The sequence below is a fragment of the Brassica oleracea genome, chromosome C8, assembly GCF_000695525.1.
Source record: "Brassica oleracea var. oleracea cultivar TO1000 chromosome C8, BOL, whole genome shotgun sequence".
NCBI classification, from domain to species: domain Eukaryota; kingdom Viridiplantae; phylum Streptophyta; class Magnoliopsida; order Brassicales; family Brassicaceae; genus Brassica; species Brassica oleracea.
This window is the reverse complement of record NC_027755.1, coordinates 37,281,079-37,298,229: the sequence shown is the minus strand read 5'-3', so window position 1 is coordinate 37,298,229 and position 17,151 is coordinate 37,281,079. Positions and strand designations below refer to the sequence as shown.

The 17,151-nt window shown below is 37.4% G+C and overlaps 3 protein-coding genes across 5 annotated transcripts; 2 read left to right on the top strand and 1 right to left on the bottom strand.

Moving 5' to 3' along the window:
• Nucleotides 1-2,065: 2,065 nt before the first annotated feature.
• On the bottom strand, nt 2,066-5,233 carry LOC106309863. The gene is made up of 13 exons (XM_013747006.1): nt 5,172-5,233; nt 5,038-5,088; nt 4,741-4,899; nt 4,560-4,649; nt 4,281-4,469; nt 4,157-4,204; nt 3,948-4,076; nt 3,730-3,876; nt 3,532-3,629; nt 3,334-3,439; nt 3,124-3,225; nt 2,863-3,015; nt 2,066-2,667 (listed from the first exon to the last, which is right to left on the bottom strand). Exons 7-13 carry the CDS (start codon nt 4,020-4,022, stop codon nt 2,146-2,148), a joined length of 1,203 nt encoding a protein of 400 aa, XP_013602460.1. The 5' UTR covers nt 4,023-4,076; nt 4,157-4,204; nt 4,281-4,469; nt 4,560-4,649; nt 4,741-4,899; nt 5,038-5,088; nt 5,172-5,233; the 3' UTR covers nt 2,066-2,145.
• Nucleotides 5,234-10,342: 5,109 nt separating this feature from the next.
• Nucleotides 10,343-14,224, top strand: LOC106311254 (E3 ubiquitin-protein ligase UPL5-like). Of its 2 annotated transcripts, none has more exons than XM_013748467.1 (5): nt 10,343-10,686; nt 10,779-10,818; nt 10,913-10,978; nt 11,751-13,163; nt 13,246-14,224. In XM_013748467.1, the coding sequence occupies exons 4-5, from the start codon at nt 12,818-12,820 to the stop codon at nt 14,073-14,075; spliced, it is 1,176 nt and encodes a 391-aa protein (XP_013603921.1). In that variant the 5' UTR covers nt 10,343-10,686; nt 10,779-10,818; nt 10,913-10,978; nt 11,751-12,817; the 3' UTR covers nt 14,076-14,224. The 2 variants fall into 2 exon arrangements, with proteins under 2 accessions (XP_013603921.1, XP_013603919.1); XM_013748465.1 differs by having other exon boundaries at nt 10,909-10,978.
• Nucleotides 14,225-14,948: 724 nt separating this feature from the next.
• On the top strand, nt 14,949-16,718 carry LOC106309683 (eukaryotic translation initiation factor 5B-like). Of its 2 annotated transcripts, none has more exons than XM_013746771.1 (7): nt 14,949-15,025; nt 15,110-15,179; nt 15,282-15,764; nt 15,831-15,953; nt 16,050-16,181; nt 16,291-16,352; nt 16,542-16,718. In XM_013746771.1, exons 1-7 carry the CDS (start codon nt 15,006-15,008, stop codon nt 16,570-16,572), a joined length of 921 nt encoding a protein of 306 aa, XP_013602225.1. In that variant the 5' UTR covers nt 14,949-15,005; the 3' UTR covers nt 16,573-16,718. The 2 variants fall into 2 exon arrangements, with proteins under 2 accessions (XP_013602225.1, XP_013602226.1); XM_013746772.1 differs by having other exon boundaries at nt 16,291-16,361; nt 16,542-16,717.
• Nucleotides 16,719-17,151: the final 433 nt, after the last annotated feature.

Below are 17,151 nucleotides of genomic sequence, written 5' to 3'. Positions count from 1 at the left end.
ATTAGATAGAGGCTGAAGAGTTATTACTTTTTTGTTGCATCCATTTGAGAGGAAAAAAATTACATTTAGGTTAAATATTTTCGATTCAAAAGACTTTCAGGGAAGTATTCTATTAGACGACTTCCTCGAAGTCTTCTACCTCTAAATTTGACTTATATGTGTTTAGTTTCATGTATGTTAAACAATTTCAAAGTCTACTTTAAGTTTAATGAAGTGTTTTTTTTTTATTTAGTTAGTTATGTAAGTTTAGGGTATAAATTAAGGGTCTAGAAAACTTCCTATATGAAACTAAACACATATATGTCAAATTTTAAGTTTCCAAAAAAATGTTAAGCTTAAATCTATTATGAAAGAGAAGACTCCATCTAAAAATTTCAATGAAGTTTTCCACGAAGTCACAAGACTTTTAGGAAGTCTTCTGATGCATTATACTATTGAAGATTTTCGAGAAGACCTCTCAAAAGTTTTCAAGGGTCAGATCCAGAAAACCTGCATATCCAAAAAAAATTTGTGGTTTCAAAATATAGAAAATGAGTGGAAGATTAAATAAATTTACTTTTATAAAACACACAAAAATAGATATCTAAAATTTATAGATTTACCTTTAAATGAGTGGAAGATGAGAATCATGTGATAAAAATCTGCAAAAATAAGATAAATTAGTGAGAAAAACATGAGACAAAAAATGAAAAATTAATAAAAAAAAGTTTAGTGTTTTTAAGTTCAAAGAGATTAGAAAAATGTTGGAAAGTGTTAGTTTGAGAAAAAGATAAGAGCTTTATGCAACAAAATATTACCAAATGAAAAAAAAAATTAGACATGAAGATTTACCAAAACGCTCAGATCTATTATGAAAGAAGAGACATGGAATAAGACTCCGTCAGAAGACTACCAAGAAGTCTTCATGGGCATAATATTTAAGAAGTCTTCTGGAGTCTGACCCTGATCTGAAAAACCTGCATATCCAATTCAGATCCGAAAAACTTGCATATCCAAAAACGTTAAAATGACTTCAAAAAGAGAAAATAAGTGGAATATTATATATATATCTACCTTTATGAACACAAAAAAAAAATAGATATCCCAAATTTATAGATTTAGCTTTAAAAGAGTGGAAGATGAGAACCATGTGATAAAAAATCTGCAAAAAGCAAAATAAATTAGTGAGATGAGACAAAAAAAGAAAAATTCATATAAAGTTTGATGTTTTCAAGTTCAAAGATAATAGAGAAAGGTTGAAGAGTTTTAGTGAGAAACATTACATTTTTGTTGCAACAATTTGAGAGGAAGAGAGAGAATGTGTATATTTTTTTATATAAGGAGATAAATTTTCCATTTAAGTTAAATATTTTTGATTCAGAAGACTTCCATTCTATTAGACGAGTTTCTGGAAGTCTTCTAACTCTAAATATACTATTCGCCCAGAAGATTTCGTGGAATTATTCTAGACCCTAAATTTTAAACCCTAAATTTTATATCATAAACTTAAATAATTAACTAAATAGAAAAAAACACTTCACTAAACTTAAAATAAACTTTGAAAGTGTTTAATATACACGAAAATAAACACATATATGTCAAATTTTAATTTTTCAAGAAAATGTTCAGCTTCCTAAATATAACCCTAAAAATACAAACAATACTACAACATATGTTATCCAAAACCAAAGAATACTATGACTCACCACATTAACTCATCTGTGTAAAAAAATTTCAGTTTACTATATCTTAATTTATATGTTTATAATTACATGATTTCAATTTTTACCCATCATAATATTTTTTATAAAATTTATAAATTATTTTTCAAATTTATAAACAATTATAACGCCATTGTCACATAATATAAAATTCACAATGAAGAAAACAAAAAAGTTTGGAGTTTGGAGTTTCATCGCATGGCCGATACTCAAACATGAAGATTGCCCTAAGAAAATTCAGAAGAAAGTTTCTTCAAATTTTAATTATGTTGTATTAAGAAAATTCAAAGAAAATTCAGAAGAAAGTTTCTTCAAATTTTAATTATGTTGTATTTTATTTTAAATTTACATTTGGTTGTATTTTTATTATTTTATGTGTAATGTTACATTTTATATAAATAAAATAGTTGTTAAAAAAAAATATAAAACTCACAACTAAAACAGTTTATATCTGACTAAATAACTGATCCAATTGCATTTCTCTTTGCTCAAGCGCTGGATCTCTAAGTTTTTCACACGGTTGAGCTCTATTTTCAGCCCTTGTACGACCTTGTTCAAACCATTGCAGAATTGCCGCCTCATTTAAATACCCTGTTCGACGGAAACCATCCACGATTAAATCTTCTAGCCCCCTCGAGAAACTTGAGTTTCTGCAGAAATACTCCAGAGCGTGCATCAGATCTTGCATTCTTCCGTTTTCTCCTTTCAACAGAGGATCCAAGTAGGCCATCTTCTTTGTATACATACAGATACTAGGGGGATCTTTCTGGAAATCAAATTGGTCGCACACGACCTTGAATAATGCGGCCAATTTTTCTTCCGCGGAGATTTCTCGAACAGTTTCCAGGAAGTTGCTCATAGCATCGACAGTAACATCTTTCACCAACTCGTGAGATATTTCATCCACGAGATTTTTATGACTCGTTAGCGCCCATGAATCTATTTGTTTCCTAAAGTATACATTTGCCTGCAAATGCAATGAGAAAATGTTAGTTAGTCTAACCCTGTTAGCCAATCAAGAATATTCCAATTCTTGTTTGTGATACGTTCCTATATTCGAGGATGTGATCTCCTCATATCGTGTAACAGTTTTGTGTATATAAACTTATCCTCGAATATAGGAACGTATCCCCCAAATCGCTACTTAGAAATCAACACAAACCTCCATTTCAGCACACTCTCCAAGTCTCTCGCAGATGCATTCAAGGTTGTCGTCAATCACACCTTCAACTATTTCGCTTTGAAGACCATATGCAACATCATGTTTCTGAAGTAAGTCCCCAACAAGATATGACATCCAGCCGCCAAGAAATATCTTAGAAAACACCATGTTAAAAGCATGAAGAATTAGCGGTCCATTGATCTAAAGTAAAAGTGCAAACGTAACATAAAAATGAGGAACGAGCTTCAGAAGAATCAAAACCTTGCCCGTGTGTTGAGTAAACTCTTTAGCCAAACACCCAGATTTATTTATGTAATTGAAGTATGTCCAAGTCCCACTCCAATCCTCTCTACCACGGTGATACTTTAAAATAAAGGATAAAGAATTTGACTTAACAAAAATCAACTCGTTTTCATGCATGCAAAATTGACAGAAATACATGAAGAAAAGGAGAAGTGAGATGACCCTTACCATAAAAAAGGCTGCCTTGGCGCGCTCGTGTGCAACAGTTGCAGCAAGTTTGATAAGCAGTGGTCCAAATTTTTTCAAAACTTGCAGCACGAGATCTTTCATTTTCCTGTGAGATTGGAGCAAAAAGTTAGAAAACTACAAAACAAAGAAACGTAAAAGTGTTTGCAATTACAACAATTAAAGAAAGGGGGGGCAGACCTCTCGAGCTCTGGGTAATTTCCAAAAAAAGAACTTGATTTCTTAATGGTAACAAGGAACTCCTCAGAGAATTTCTCTCTTGAATACATGAGGAGGTCCTGTCCTCAAATATCAGTCAATTAAAGACGTTAGAGGAAAGCATTTTCAACCTATCCCTTTTGGGTGAAGAATATAAGGAAAGATAGAAATAGAACTAACAATGCGATCAGGTGCAACATCAAGCGGGTTTTCTTTAGCTTTGGTCATGGGAAAACAACCATCACTGCTCTCCCTTGTTCTGTGCTTTTCTCGCAGTACGGAAGTTGGCTTTAGTTGTTCCAAAACACCAAACTTCTCCAACGATCCCTAGAGCAAAGAAAAAAGAATAACATCATATATAACTAACCGCGCACAAGTAAGCCATGTCAATAGTGTACCTCAATGCTCAAGCGAAGTTTTTCTTGCATGTTTGACATCATGTAAATCTCATATAACAGCTTGAGAATCATCATTGTCCATGGATTTGAAAGTTTAAACAAAGGACATTTGCTGCAAGGCTCCAGGAACTACAGCGAAAAAACACAGTTATTTGGAATCAAGCATTTATTTTAATCAACACCTCTGAAGTGAGATATGTAACACAAACCTCTAGAACAAAAGGGATGGTTTTGGTCAATAAACCCAGTTTGTAGGCCTGAAAAAAGCAGAGAGTTAAAATTGTGGTCAGTGACTAGAACAATGTAGAAAACCATGAAAGGAAGATATGTTACCTCAACTATGAGGGACTTGAGGTCAATGTCAGTTTTGGACAGAAAGCTTTTAGTAGTGACCACCAGTTTCCCAAGCCAACGACCTAGATTTTTTAGAACACGTAGTAAAAATTCTGAAGATGGTAGAGTACGGCCTGGAGGGACTTGGTTGAACGTCGGATGTGACAGAGTTTCAGGAGATAAGAGAGCCTGAAACAACAGATGAATTTAAATAATTAAACAACAACACACCAAACAGGAAATTGCAAATTGCTACAAAAGAACAGAGGTTAATAATACCTTGGAAATGACACACGTTGTTAGTAGAACCTCGTGGTACAATGAATCGAGACCAACTTTCTCAAGAAAGGCTAGGTAATTGTCATGAAACTTTGGCTCAAAACTAAGGCTTTGGGTACTTCAAAAAAGAAAAAAAAACCCAAGAAATTAGTGAATTGAAGACTATTGAAAAAATGTGTACCTTTTCACTAGCATGAGTTGAACAATCGAGAAGTCTCGGGTAACTGATGATGATAAAATCTTCAGAAACGTCAGACAGAGACGAATGCTCTAAATTGGGAAGATACTGAACTCGCTCTATGATGCGCTGTAGTTTTCCTAAACAGTCTTCATCTGGTGCCTGAATAAGAAGGAATATGATGTCAATCACAAAGCCAAAAAAAACAAAAAAAAAAAAAAAAGCAGCAAAGAGGGAATGGAATTTATCAATCCGTCTTCTAATTAGGGAATGTAGATGCACTATAGCTCAAATTCTTACTTGTATGCCTCTGGAATTTGATGCATCAGTGAAGATTTTAGTGATAAGTTCCTGAAAAAAAAAAAAAACAATAAAAGGGATTAGGGTTTATTTTACAAAATCAATCTGTGCAAAAGTGAAGAAACGGTGTTTACCTTCTGCCCCCGGATCTGTTGGAGCAAATCAAAGAGATGAGAGCCGTTGGAAGTTTGAAGTCGTTGAAGTTTGAATTGGTCTTTGTCGTGTTTATTTGTTTAAGTTAATAATAGTAGTGCGTTTAGCACGAAGTCAGTACCGAGTCTTTAGGTCCAAGCTTGTTCAAGTAGTTGCTTATTTGTAGGAGTTCATTGTTTTCTCTGTAAGACTATTTTAACAGCCATTTGTTTTCATTGAACGAATTACAGTTTTCATATACAAAAACAGAGTACTTGATATTATTACAAATTGGTATTAGAGCTCTGTGCTTAGAAAAAGAGAGATGGGAGACGACAAAATGAAACTGCCGCAGTTCGATGGACATTGGGATCACTGGAGTGAAGTTATGGAGAACTTCTTCCGAGCCAAGGGACTATGGAGTACGATTGAAACCGGTGTTGAAGAACCTGCAGATGCAACAGTGCTGACTGCAGAACAGAGCCTGCAACTGGAGAACAGCAGGACTGACGATCACAAGGTCAAGCACTACTTGTACCAGAGCATTGACAGGGTGACGTTTGAGCAGATCTTGGACAGAAGAACGTCTAAGATCATCTGGGATTCGATGAAATCGAAGTATGGTGGCAATGCTCGAGTGAAGAGATCGCTACTGCATAAGTTGAGAAGAGATTTTGAAGTCTTGGAGATGAAGGAGAGTGAAAGTATTGAGGAATACTTCAAGCGTGTGTTGGGAATTACCAATCAAATGAGGAGCAATGGTGAGGTCATGACAGACTCAAAGGTGGTTGAGAAGATTCTCAGAACTCTCAGTGAGAAGTTCATGTATGTGGTGGTATCAATTGAAGAATCCAAAGACATTGAGACCGTCACATTAGATGAACTGCAGAGTTCTTTGGTGGTTCACGAGCAGAAGTTTAAGAAGAGTGAGAAAGGTGATGATCAAGTACTAAAGATCACACATGGGAGAGGAATGGGATCCAGAGGCAGAGGGTCTTTCGCAAGAGGTAGAGGACGAGGTCGTGGCAGGACTGCATTCAACAAGAGCACAGTGGAGTGCTACAAGTGCCACAAGCTTGGTCATTTCCAGAATGAATGTCCAAAGTGGGAAGAAGAGGCAAATTATGCAGATCTTGAAGATGAAGAGATGCTACTGATGGCGTTTGTTGAGGAACTGGAGATTGATGAAGTGCATCAAGAGGAGGCAGGCAACCAAGTCGTTGTGCACTCACTAATGGTTGGTTCTGAGAGACAAGAGAGCTTAAGGAAGAAAGTATGGTTTCTTGACTCAGGTTGCTCAAATCATATGAGCGGAGACAAGAGATTGTTCTCCACGCTTGATGAGAAATTCAGTCATTCAGTCAAGCTAGGCAACAACAAGAGGATGGAGGTTGTTGGAAAAGGGAACCTGAAGCTGATGTTCAATGGTGCAAGCTACATGATAAGTGATGTGTACTACGTACCAGAACTAAAGAACAACCTTCTGAGCTTGGGACAGCTGCAGGAGAAGAAAATCACGATCATCATTCAGAGTGGAGTCTGCAAAATCTATCATGAAGAGAAGGGCTTGATAGCAGAAAGTAAGATGAGTGCAAATCGCATGTTCATACTTTACAACCCAAAGACCAAGAAGGTGATGACGAGTCGTGATGTGGTATTTGAGGAGACAAAAGGATGGGACTGGGAGAAGGATCATGATGCAGAGGAAGCTCTGACCTGGAGTGGTGATGATCTGGTTTGGGAAGAGAGTGATGAAGAAGGTGACGCTGGTGAGGAAGGAAATGATAATGGTCAGACACCACAAGAAGATCAGAATGAGCATACGGTGGAAGCCAGGGAGGGAAGAATCAGAAGGCCTCCAAGTTACTTAAGGGACTATGTTCATGTCGTGGAGAACATAGATGATGAAGAGGAAGAGGTTAACATGGTGGAGATGAACTCAACAGATCCATCTACGTTTGAGGAAGCAGAGAAGAGCTCAAAGTGGAGAGAAGCAATGGATGAAGAAATCAATTCCATCGAGAAGAATCAAACTTGGGAGCTCTGTTCACTACCTAATGAAGCGAAGTGTATTGGCGTGAAGTGGATATACAAAACAAAGCTGAATGAGCTTGGAGAGGTGATCAAGTGCAAAGCAAGGCTGGTAGCAAAGGGATACTCTCAAGAGCATGGAATCGACTACACTGAGGTATATGCTCCTGTTGCTCGAATGGATACTATACGAACTATTCTGTCTACTGCAGCACAGAGAGGATGGATCATATACCAGCTCGATGTCAAGTCTGCTTTTCTCCATGGTGTACTCATAGAAGATGTCTACATACAGCAGCCGAAAGGATATGTGGTAGAGGGACAAGAAGATGAAGTTTACAAGCTCCACAAGGCACTGTATGGGTTGAAGCAAGCTCCAAGGGCCTGGTTTAGCCGCATTGAAGAGTACTTCATGAAGTCTGGTTTCACTAAGTCACAGAACGAGGAGACGTTGTTCTTAAAGGTCAATGATCAAGGTAACATCTTGATTGTTAGTGTCTATGTCGATGACCTGATTTACACAGGAAGTGATCTCACAATGATGATGGAGTTTAAGAGATCAATGCAACAAGAATTCAACATGACTGATCTTGGTAAGATGAGGTACTTTCTGGGGCTAGAAGTGCATCAGATGTCAACTGGGATTCACATATCACAAGCGAAGTATGCTCGAGAGATCCTGAAGCGCTTTGACATGGAAGACTGCAATCCAGTTGCCAATCCGATGCTACCAGGAGAGAAGCTTGATATGAATAAGGAAGGAGAAAGAGTAGATGCAACACTCTACAAGCAGATGATTGGAAGCCTCATGTACATCACAACCACGAGACCTGACCTTCAGTTCTCTGTAAGTCTTCTGAGTCGCTTTATGGCAAGTCCCACAAAGCTACATGCGCAAGCTGTCAAGAAGGTGTTGAGGTATCTGAAGGGGTCAGCTGATTTTGGTATTTGGTACGATGGACAAGGAACTGGAGAGTTACTTGTCTACACTGACAGTGACTTCGCAGGGGACATCGATAGCAGGAAGAGTACCTCAGGCTATGTGTTCTTGCTAGACAACGCAGCAGTGGCATGGTGCTCCAAGAAGCAACCCATTGTGACGTTGTCAACTACCGAAGCTGAGTATGTGGCTGCTTCAACATGTGCGTGTCAAGCTATCTGGTTTAAGAGAGTCATGAAGGAGCTGGGGTATGAAGCAGATGGAGGCACAATAATTCTTTGCGATAACACTTCCACAATCAGGTTATCAAAGAATCCAGTGTTTCATGGGAGATGCAAGCATATTGGGGTAAGGTTTCATTTCCTACGTGACTTGGTGAATGAAGGTGAAGTGAGTTTGGAGCATTGCGGAACAGAGGAACAAGTTGCAGACATTTTCACGAAGCCTTTGCGCAGAGAAGTGTTCGAGAAGATGAGAATCAAGCTTGGGATTTGCTCAGCTAAGGATAAGCTGAAACTTGAGGATCAAGTTTAGTTTAGGGAGGGTTTGTTGGAGCAAATCAAAGAGATGAGAGCCGTTGGAAGTTTGAAGTCGTTGAAGTTTGAATTGGTCTTTGTCGTGTTTATTTGTTTAAGTTAATAATAGTAGTGCGTTTAGCACGAAGTCAGTACCGAGTCTTTAGGTCCAAGCTTGTTCAAGTAGTTGCTTATTTGTAGGAGTTCATTGTTTTCTCTGTAAGACTATTTTAACAGCCATTTGTTTTCATTGAACGAATTACAGTTTTCATATACAAAAACAGAGTACTTGATATTATTACAGGATCATGGTGACTGATTCGATGAAGACTGTGCGTTCAGAGAACCAAGGAGAGGATTTAGCTGAGAAGTGCCGCTTTTTTTTCGTTTCGTTTACAGTCAAGGCCACTACTTTTGAGACAAGAACAAACAAACATTTGATCAGACCACTTCACCGTGTTCTTGGTTCAATCCGGTATAACCGGAGAAAGTAGAGAAATAATTATAACCTTTTTAATTGTCTCACGAATATTGAAAGTCAATGTAGTCCAGCGGTTATTGTGTTGGTGGGGGCAAGTCCTGAGTTCAAATCTCTCCCTGTTTCCTTTTTTCCCAAATCCTTTTTTTTAGAGAAGACGTTTTTCTTTTTGAAAATGTTGGTTCAAGTTTAAACTGATCTGACCAATTTTATCACGTGTCATACAAATTACTACCAAAATCAATTCTAGTTGTGAGGAAACTGATCACATTTCTACATACTTTGTCTAATCTTCATGCAAACGCAACCGTTTGAATAACACACAAGTCGGAAATTGACCTTGAGATGTATAAACACATGAACCTTACACAACAATTCAACACTATAGTACATTAACTTTCTAAGGATTGAATTATATTTCAATAATAGTCGACGAAACTATACAACAGAAGCACTAAACTGTATAATTACGATTCTTCCATATTATTAACTCAAAGCAAGGTCGACAATAAACTTAGAATCTCACGCTTGATCCAATCCTCATTAGGTGAAAAAAAGTGAGAAATTTTTCTTTGGTTATAAAATAATGAAATAATTAGACATTTCATCTCCTTTATTAGAGTGTAATTACACATTTCGAGTCTTGGCATTTAATTTTAGTCAATTATAACCATTTTAAATTACATTTAGTTGTTAATATTACATTTTGATTACATAATTTTATAAAACAGGGGCTGGATACTGAATAATAATAAGTTTTGGTTGCAAATTCAAAAGGTTAATTATTCACATTTGGAAACTTTAGGGCTAAAACCGAAAACTTGCAAATACGAAGGAGCAAATGTGAAACGTAATAAATTCGCCATTGAATATCTCCCCCCATCCCTTAAACTCAGACAGGTTGGTCTCTAGTGAAAGTTTATAATTACATTTGGTTTAGTCGACAATTAACTATCCCAAAATTAATAATTGCAGACAGACTCGTCTAATTTTGGAATTTTTAGTTTAATTAAAAAAAGAAAAGAAAAAAGAATTGTTGTGAGCGGTTCAAATGTGTTGTCAATAACGAAACTGGATTGAACCGGATGAATCGCGATCTCCGGTTAAGTTAGGACCAAAACATAATGATAGTACAGGTACAGCTTAGCTAACAACACGTTGCCGTTTTATGTTCTTCAAATGTATTAAAAGTCAACTAGTCGTCTTTACTCTTTCTTTGTAAACAGAATGATACAGTCTCTCTGTTCGTTGAGACGTTGAGTCCATCGATTCGGTTTGGTATGTTTACTATAGTTCCGATAGGGTAATACGATATCCGAAGGGAGGAGAGCCAGATGGGGAGTGGTAGGTCATGGAAGAAGCGCATGGAGGCGGAGGTGGAGCGGCGGAACCAACTACTGGAAGCTTCTAGAAAGTCCGACGGAAGTGAATTTTGCTGGTTGTTTGTTGTCTGGATCTCCTCAAGGAAAGGAAAGAAAATTCAGAGTTGCGTTTCACTTGAACGCGCTGCCGTGGTGGAGCGGCTTGCGTTTGTTGACAACTCTCATGGAGAGGTGAGATCATAAACTTGTTAAGTATTATTATAACTTCCTCCATTGCCATTGACAACTTTGATGTAACACTTTCTTTCTTTTTGTTCCTTAAGGTTTCCTTGGTCTTTTATGCATCCACCGAACTCCTTTCCGGTACAAAGTCAACATTTGTTTCTTGGCTGTATTGATTGGCTTTCTGTCAAATGATCTTTCTTTTTTTCTTTTCATTGTCTTGTTTATCAGACAGATTACTTGAGATATGTTAAACGATCCGAATCAAGCTGTTAGGGAAGCTTCACTTCTGCGCATTGAGGTTAAGTTTTTAACTCCTTTTCAACCACTCAACTGTTAATGGACTTTGTATTCGTTTCTGATCATGATGTCTGACTTGTTGTTTAGCTCGAATTCCAGTAATGAATCCAATAAACTTTTTGTATATCATTTCATCGTTTTCTCCGTGCTGCCATGTCTGTCTATTTGTCTTAGAGATTCCATCTAATTTTAGATGATCTGTCTCGTGTTTTTTGCTTCTGATATCACACTTGTGTCGATGTATATACATTCTATTATTATATGGTGGTAATCAGGTACTTTTCATGATCCCTGTGCTTGTTCAATGCCCAACTTCTAATGGGATCTATGTAAGAATTGCTTCCGACATGTGTAACTTATAGATTACAGTTCTTTTTTTTTTTTTTGGGAAAAGTAGTTACTGGATATGCTTGGTTTACTTCATCAGTTTACGAGGCTAGACAAGAAAAATGTGTGTGTTGGTAAACATAGTTGCTGGGTTGCGTGTTTTATATGGATATTATATATATAACTTATGGACTAGAAACTTAGCAAGCCAAGCCATGAGACTTTTTTATTTGTGGTTTTTGCCGTGTGATTCTTCTTATTTATTTTCTTGTTCTGAGTCAGAAGAAGTCTAATGTTCATAATAATTTAACCATATATGCGTGTTGCTTATCCAACCCAATGGGGTGTGTATGTAGTTAAGAGTTGCCCTCTTCTCGTAGCCTCATTTGATTGCTAGTCAGCTTAATCTAACTAATTGATGTCTTTTGTTTGTTTGTTTGTTTCAGGTTATTGGTAACAGGAACTCAGGAAAAGATGTATGTATCACACGCAAATACTCTTACGTGGAAGATGTCGTCGCCTTCATCGCCATCTTCTTCTTCAGGGTTCAGTTTCTTCCTTAAGGTTTTACCAAGTGGAGATGTTATCTTGATTGAAGCAAGCAGAAGGGACAGAGTGAGTGATATAATGGCTAGAATCAAGATTAATAAGAAGATTCCAGGGTTTGAGCAGTGCGCATTAGTCTACGGCGGTAGACAGTTACAAAGCCACCAGCTTCTCTGCGATTGCTCCATAGAAAAGAACACTTTGGTGTTTCTGATTGTTGGTCCTAATCCCTGGCCTGCGGTTGATTCTCTTCTTGACACTGTGTGCAGAGTGTACCAAGGACTGGGTGTTGACAACGATGAAATCAGTGACAAGCTCAACTTGTTCTTTCACAACATTCCTTGGTACGATGACAAGTTAGCTTTTGAATATCTACAGCTTCCTCAGTTCCAACGGCTCTTGCCATGTTATACTCTTCCTTCAAGGAAGAATTTGCCAAAGATTCCATTCACAATGCAAAGAATTGCCCAGTACGTCGCACACTTACATCCTACCCATAATACTCGACCTCTGTAGCTTGCTTAAGAAAGTCCGCCCCCAGAAGAACCTCTACTTGGCCTGCTGGAATGTGTTCGCATCCATGTCAGATTGTGTCTCCACCTGCGGCGAGGGCATGAAGTCGTTCATTACAAGGGCTGTCGTCTCGTTTAGTATCGAGGTAGCTATTCTACTTCAGAACACTACCATTCTTGAAAATATGACACATGCTGAGGTGTTTGCTGAACTATTGACATCTTTGGGGAAAGTTTTGGAGGATGAATCACAGTTAACGTCACGTCATTTCTCTGTTATTGCTTTGTCTAGTGGCTTCTACAAATTTCGTAAAGAAGAACTTATTGGTGTTCTAAGCACTAGAAGGGCTTCACTCTGCAGTCTTGTCATCAGATTTGCAGAGAAGGGTACTAACCACCAGTGGTTAAATGAGTAGAAGGAGCTGACTAACTTCGAAGCTAGGAGGCATTTAGCGATGTTGATGATGGTTCCTAACGCGAATCACTTCAACAAGAAGATTATCAGAATTCACAGGGATAATCTATTAGCAGAATCGTTCCAGCAAATAAGTGATGCAAGCTCTGAGTCACTCCAACACGGGATTTCTGTAGAGTTTATAGATGAACAAGGCGTCGGGGATGGCGTTACTCGGGAATGGTTCGAGCTTGTATCTAATGAGATTTTCATTTCTAAAGAAGTACAAGTTGAGGAAGAAGTAGAAGTAGAAGTAGAAGAAGTAGAAGTTGAGGAAGAAGTAGAAGTTGTTCATCCATTCCATGTTCCATGTTCTGACTTTACAAGAAGATTCTCTCCCAATCCAAGTAAGTAACCGTTAACCCTGATTAGAGGCTTTGTAATAATTGATACCAAAATTAACCCTGATTTTTTTGTCATCCAATGCAGTATTCGTTGAATGGGAACAGTTTGAGTTTGCAGGTCGTTTGATGGGTCTTGCACTGATCCACAACATGCAACTGAATGTGTTTCTCGACAGTGCCTTTTTCTTACATCTTGCTGGAGTGGTAATCTGCTTAGAAGACATAAAAGAAACTGAACCAGAGCTGCACAAGACTTTGAAGTCAATGTTAGAAGGACATGGTCTTGAAGATTTGACATTTGAGATTGATATTCAGACAGGGAAAAATGTCTACTCCTTAGAGGACCTGTGTGAAGATGGATCTTCAACAGATGTTACAATGGAAAATGTAGCCAAGTATGTGCATCTTTATCTACAACATAGGTTTGTGAAGACTATCTCCAAACAGTCATCTTTTTTTGCAAAGGGGTTCACTGATTTGCTTTTGGGTTCTTCACCTCATAAGTCATTCTTCCAAGTCTTGAGTTTGGAAGATTTGGATCTCATTTTTGGGGGAGATCAAGTTGGAATCAGGATAGAAGACTGGAAAAATCATACAATCTATGGAGGAGAGGGCTATGGATATCAAGCCACTGATAAACAGATTTTGTGGTTTTGGGAAGTAGTTGAGGGGATGAGTAAGGAACAGCAGATGAACTTACTGAAGTTTTGGACATCGACTTCTTATTTACCGCATGGAGGAATTGGGGGGTTATCGAGAAAGCTTCAGATTTTGAAAATTGAACAAGAATATCCAACATCTGCCACATGTTTGTATAGTCTCAAACTCCCACCATATGACACCTTTGAGAACATGAAGTTTTGGCTTGAGTTTGTCGCTGAAGAGGAAAACTGCAGAGGATTTGGGATGCAATGAGAATCAAAGTAATGTTAGAATGGTGTTTTTAGTCTGACTAGCCTTAACAAATTTGTTTGTGGTTGACGTTATCTAGTAATGTTTTGGTTGAATACTTACGGTACATCCCAATGGACAGGAAGTTTTATCTTTTATATATTTAGTTGATGACCGAATACAGAATATTCTGATCTTATTCCGATCTTGTTCGTTTAGAAGAGTAAGCCACTTAAGAATAGAAACTGTGTAAAATAGCCAGCAACTCTTTCAAAACTTATACTGCCCCGTCATCCAGAAGCAAAAGCGCTTGTCTTTGAACTTAACACTTCAAAAGTTTCTCTTGTTTAGTGTGGTGCTGTTCTGTTTCCTCTTGTAAGCCTTTTCTCACTTGGACGTTTTTCTGTGGATGTCTTTGGCCCTATCCACACCTTGGACACTGAAAAAAGAGGCTTGGTAGGAGTTCCAATTTCACTGTGTTGGTGGTGTATTGACAAGTCAGATATCACTTTTGTGTTCCGCTGCAACATGATAAGAGTATCCTCATACCCAGCGACAATTGTCCTTTCAACCATGGTAAACAAATTTTCCACTCGGTTTACACATTTAGATAGTGGTTTAGTTAGAACCGGCTTGTACCGGGTATGTAAACACTTGTATCTCTGGTTACTTTACAATCAACAGAAATATATTCATTTATTTCCAAATCCTCTTCAACTTCATTCAATCTCAAGTTTACTAAAATGATCTCTAAGAGACTTTCGATCATACCGTTGGTGTGCATTACCTATATGATTGGGTAATGGATTTGTTGGGCCATAGGTAAACTTGGAAGTTGGGCCCAAGGGCCTTAATAAAACTGTGTGTAGTAGTATAGTTCAGGGGAAAGTGCATCGTCAGACAAATAAATTCCTTCCGCCGCTGGATTTCTTCACCGACCAACAATAACCATTCATGGCGAATCGGAGTGACGAGTATGATATTTTTGCCTTTAAATTTGTCATTCAGTGAATTGAATTCCAGTGATTTGATTCGTTGTTTTTTTTTTCCTATGGAAGTGTGACTAGGTTAATGGATCGAGATGTTGGTACGATACCTAATTATTCTGGAGAAGAAAGCTCTGGGAGGGTAAATTTTGGATTCCAGTTTTCTTAATTTTGATTTAAAAAAAAAAAAAAGATTTTGTTGGATTTATATTTACCCCCGTCTATGTTGTTGCTGTTGTTGAAGGAGGAGTCTGAAAGCTTTGGAAAAGAAATCTATATTATGGATTTTAAGAGAAGTGGCGAGGGTGTTCTTGCTGTAGCTTCTACCACTTATTCCTTGAATGAATTGGTCGAGTTCTTGGAATCCCCGACCGTGAAGATTCCTGTTGGAGCTCTGGACTTAGGAACGATCACCCCTGTGGAGATCTGGAAGGCCTTTGAAATGAGTGACCGGAAACGCTACTTCTCCACTATCTTGGCCTTTGATGTGGACGTTACTCCTGAGGCAATTCAACTTGCGGAACAGTTGCAAGTCAAAGTCATCTGTGGTGGTATGCTTGAAAGGCTGCATTACCAGTTCAAAGAACATATCGAAGAGCTGGGAGAGGACCCTATAATGGAGGATGAAGCAATCTTCCCAGGCATCCTCAGCATCTTACCCAAAGCTGTGTTCAGCAAGGAAGACCCTATTGTCCTCGGTGTCTTAGTTGTTGAGGGTTTCATTAAGGTCAACTATTCATATTTGCAAGCTTCTTTTACACTTGTTAATTCAAATCATTTATTTGGTTTTCAGGTAGGAGTTCCCATATCCTATGTCCGGACTGCTGGTTGTCTGGATTTAGGACGTATTGCATGGATTGAGAAACACCGCCAACCCGTCGATGTTGCTAGTCTAGGCGATACCGTCATTATCAAGGTAGATAATTATTTTTTATTTATCATTCAAAACAATCAATAAATAAAATTTGGTTTTTTTTTTTTTTTTTTTTTTTTTTTTTTGCTAAACACACAGATTGTTGCATCATCAAACCCGGAAGAAAAGAGACAAGCACTTAGCTTTGGAAGCCATTATGACACTAGTGATGATATCCTTGTCACTCGTATTTCTAGGGGATCTCTCTTTGCCCTCCGAGATCATCACAAGGTCCACCTTTAACCCCATAATCTACCTTATTCAAATTATATATTATCCTTTTCTCAACCATTCTTTTCTGTTAATTAACTCAAGTTTGATTTTTTTTCTTCTTCTGCAGGATAAACTATCCTTCAGCGACATGAAAGTGCTTTCTGATCTCAAACGCGTTCTCAATATCAAGTAATATATGTATGTCTAATGTTGGTCTTTCGTTTGTCAACAACATCCAACTTTCCATTTAAAATCTGAACAAGCTGGCCGCTCTTAGTTATCTGATCTTTTTATATAGTTTATGTATTTTATGAAATCCTCCTATTTTACGTGTCTCGCATCTCTTATATACTGAAAATAAATGGTTGAATATAACAGGAGAGACCACGCAATAAGGGGACTCAGTTGAGTGTTCGCCATCCCATTGCTATCTTATCGCTCACTCTTTCATCACTTGCTATGCTTTATTTGCCTAGCCTAGTGCTAATACTTTTACTTATATTGCCAAATGATAAGATTATAAAATAGTTGAGTAAGTTTTAGCGCTATTTCTTGTCGATGCTGTTTAAAGATCGTTTGTTTCTTTTGCATCGATCAAATATCTTTTTACAATAAAACTGAACTTGATTAAATTGTACAAACTTCTTACACGTCTAGTCTTCATCCTGAAAACAAGAATCTGTAATTTTGGACTATAGCAAACAAACTAAAACAACATGAGACATTAATTTTTTTTCTTCTAAAGTACCACATCCGCTACAATTCAACTTTCTAGATCATCAACAACATCAAACAAATACTAAAAATATCTTGAATGTAAAACTCCATTTTTTTTCTTCCAAAACTGAATATAGAGTGAAATAACTCCAACTCAATTTTATATTTTACTTCATAATGAATTAATGAACAAACAAAAAAAATAGATTACTCCACTTATGGAGTAAACTAGATTATGAAATAATATATGAAGTTGAGTTGGATCATTTTC

Excerpts from the sequence above, each read along its gene's own strand:
- LOC106311254 (XM_013748467.1), top strand. The coding sequence starts at position 12,818 with ATGTTGATGATGGTTCCTAACGCGAATCACTTCAACAAGAAGATTATC. Across the intron at positions 13,164-13,245 it reads AAGATTCTCTCCCAATCCAA|TATTCGTTGAATGGGAACAG; the intron begins GTAAGTAACCGT and ends CATCCAATGCAG.
- LOC106309683 (XM_013746771.1), top strand. The coding sequence starts at position 15,006 with ATGGCGAATCGGAGTGACGA. Across the intron at positions 15,026-15,109 it reads ATGGCGAATCGGAGTGACGA|TGTGACTAGGTTAATGGATC; the intron begins GTATGATATTTT and ends TTCCTATGGAAG. Across the intron at positions 15,765-15,830 it reads TTGTTGAGGGTTTCATTAAG|GTAGGAGTTCCCATATCCTA; the intron begins GTCAACTATTCA and ends TTTGGTTTTCAG.
- LOC106309863 (XM_013747006.1), bottom strand. The coding sequence starts at position 4,022 with ATGATGATTCTCAAGCTGTTATATGAGATTTACATGATGTCAAACATG. Across the intron at positions 3,630-3,729 it reads ATGTTGCACCTGATCGCATT|GACCTCCTCATGTATTCAAG; the intron begins GTTAGTTCTATT and ends ATTTGAGGACAG. Across the intron at positions 3,440-3,531 it reads AATTACCCAGAGCTCGAGAG|GAAAATGAAAGATCTCGTGC; the intron begins GTCTGCCCCCCC and ends CCAATCTCACAG.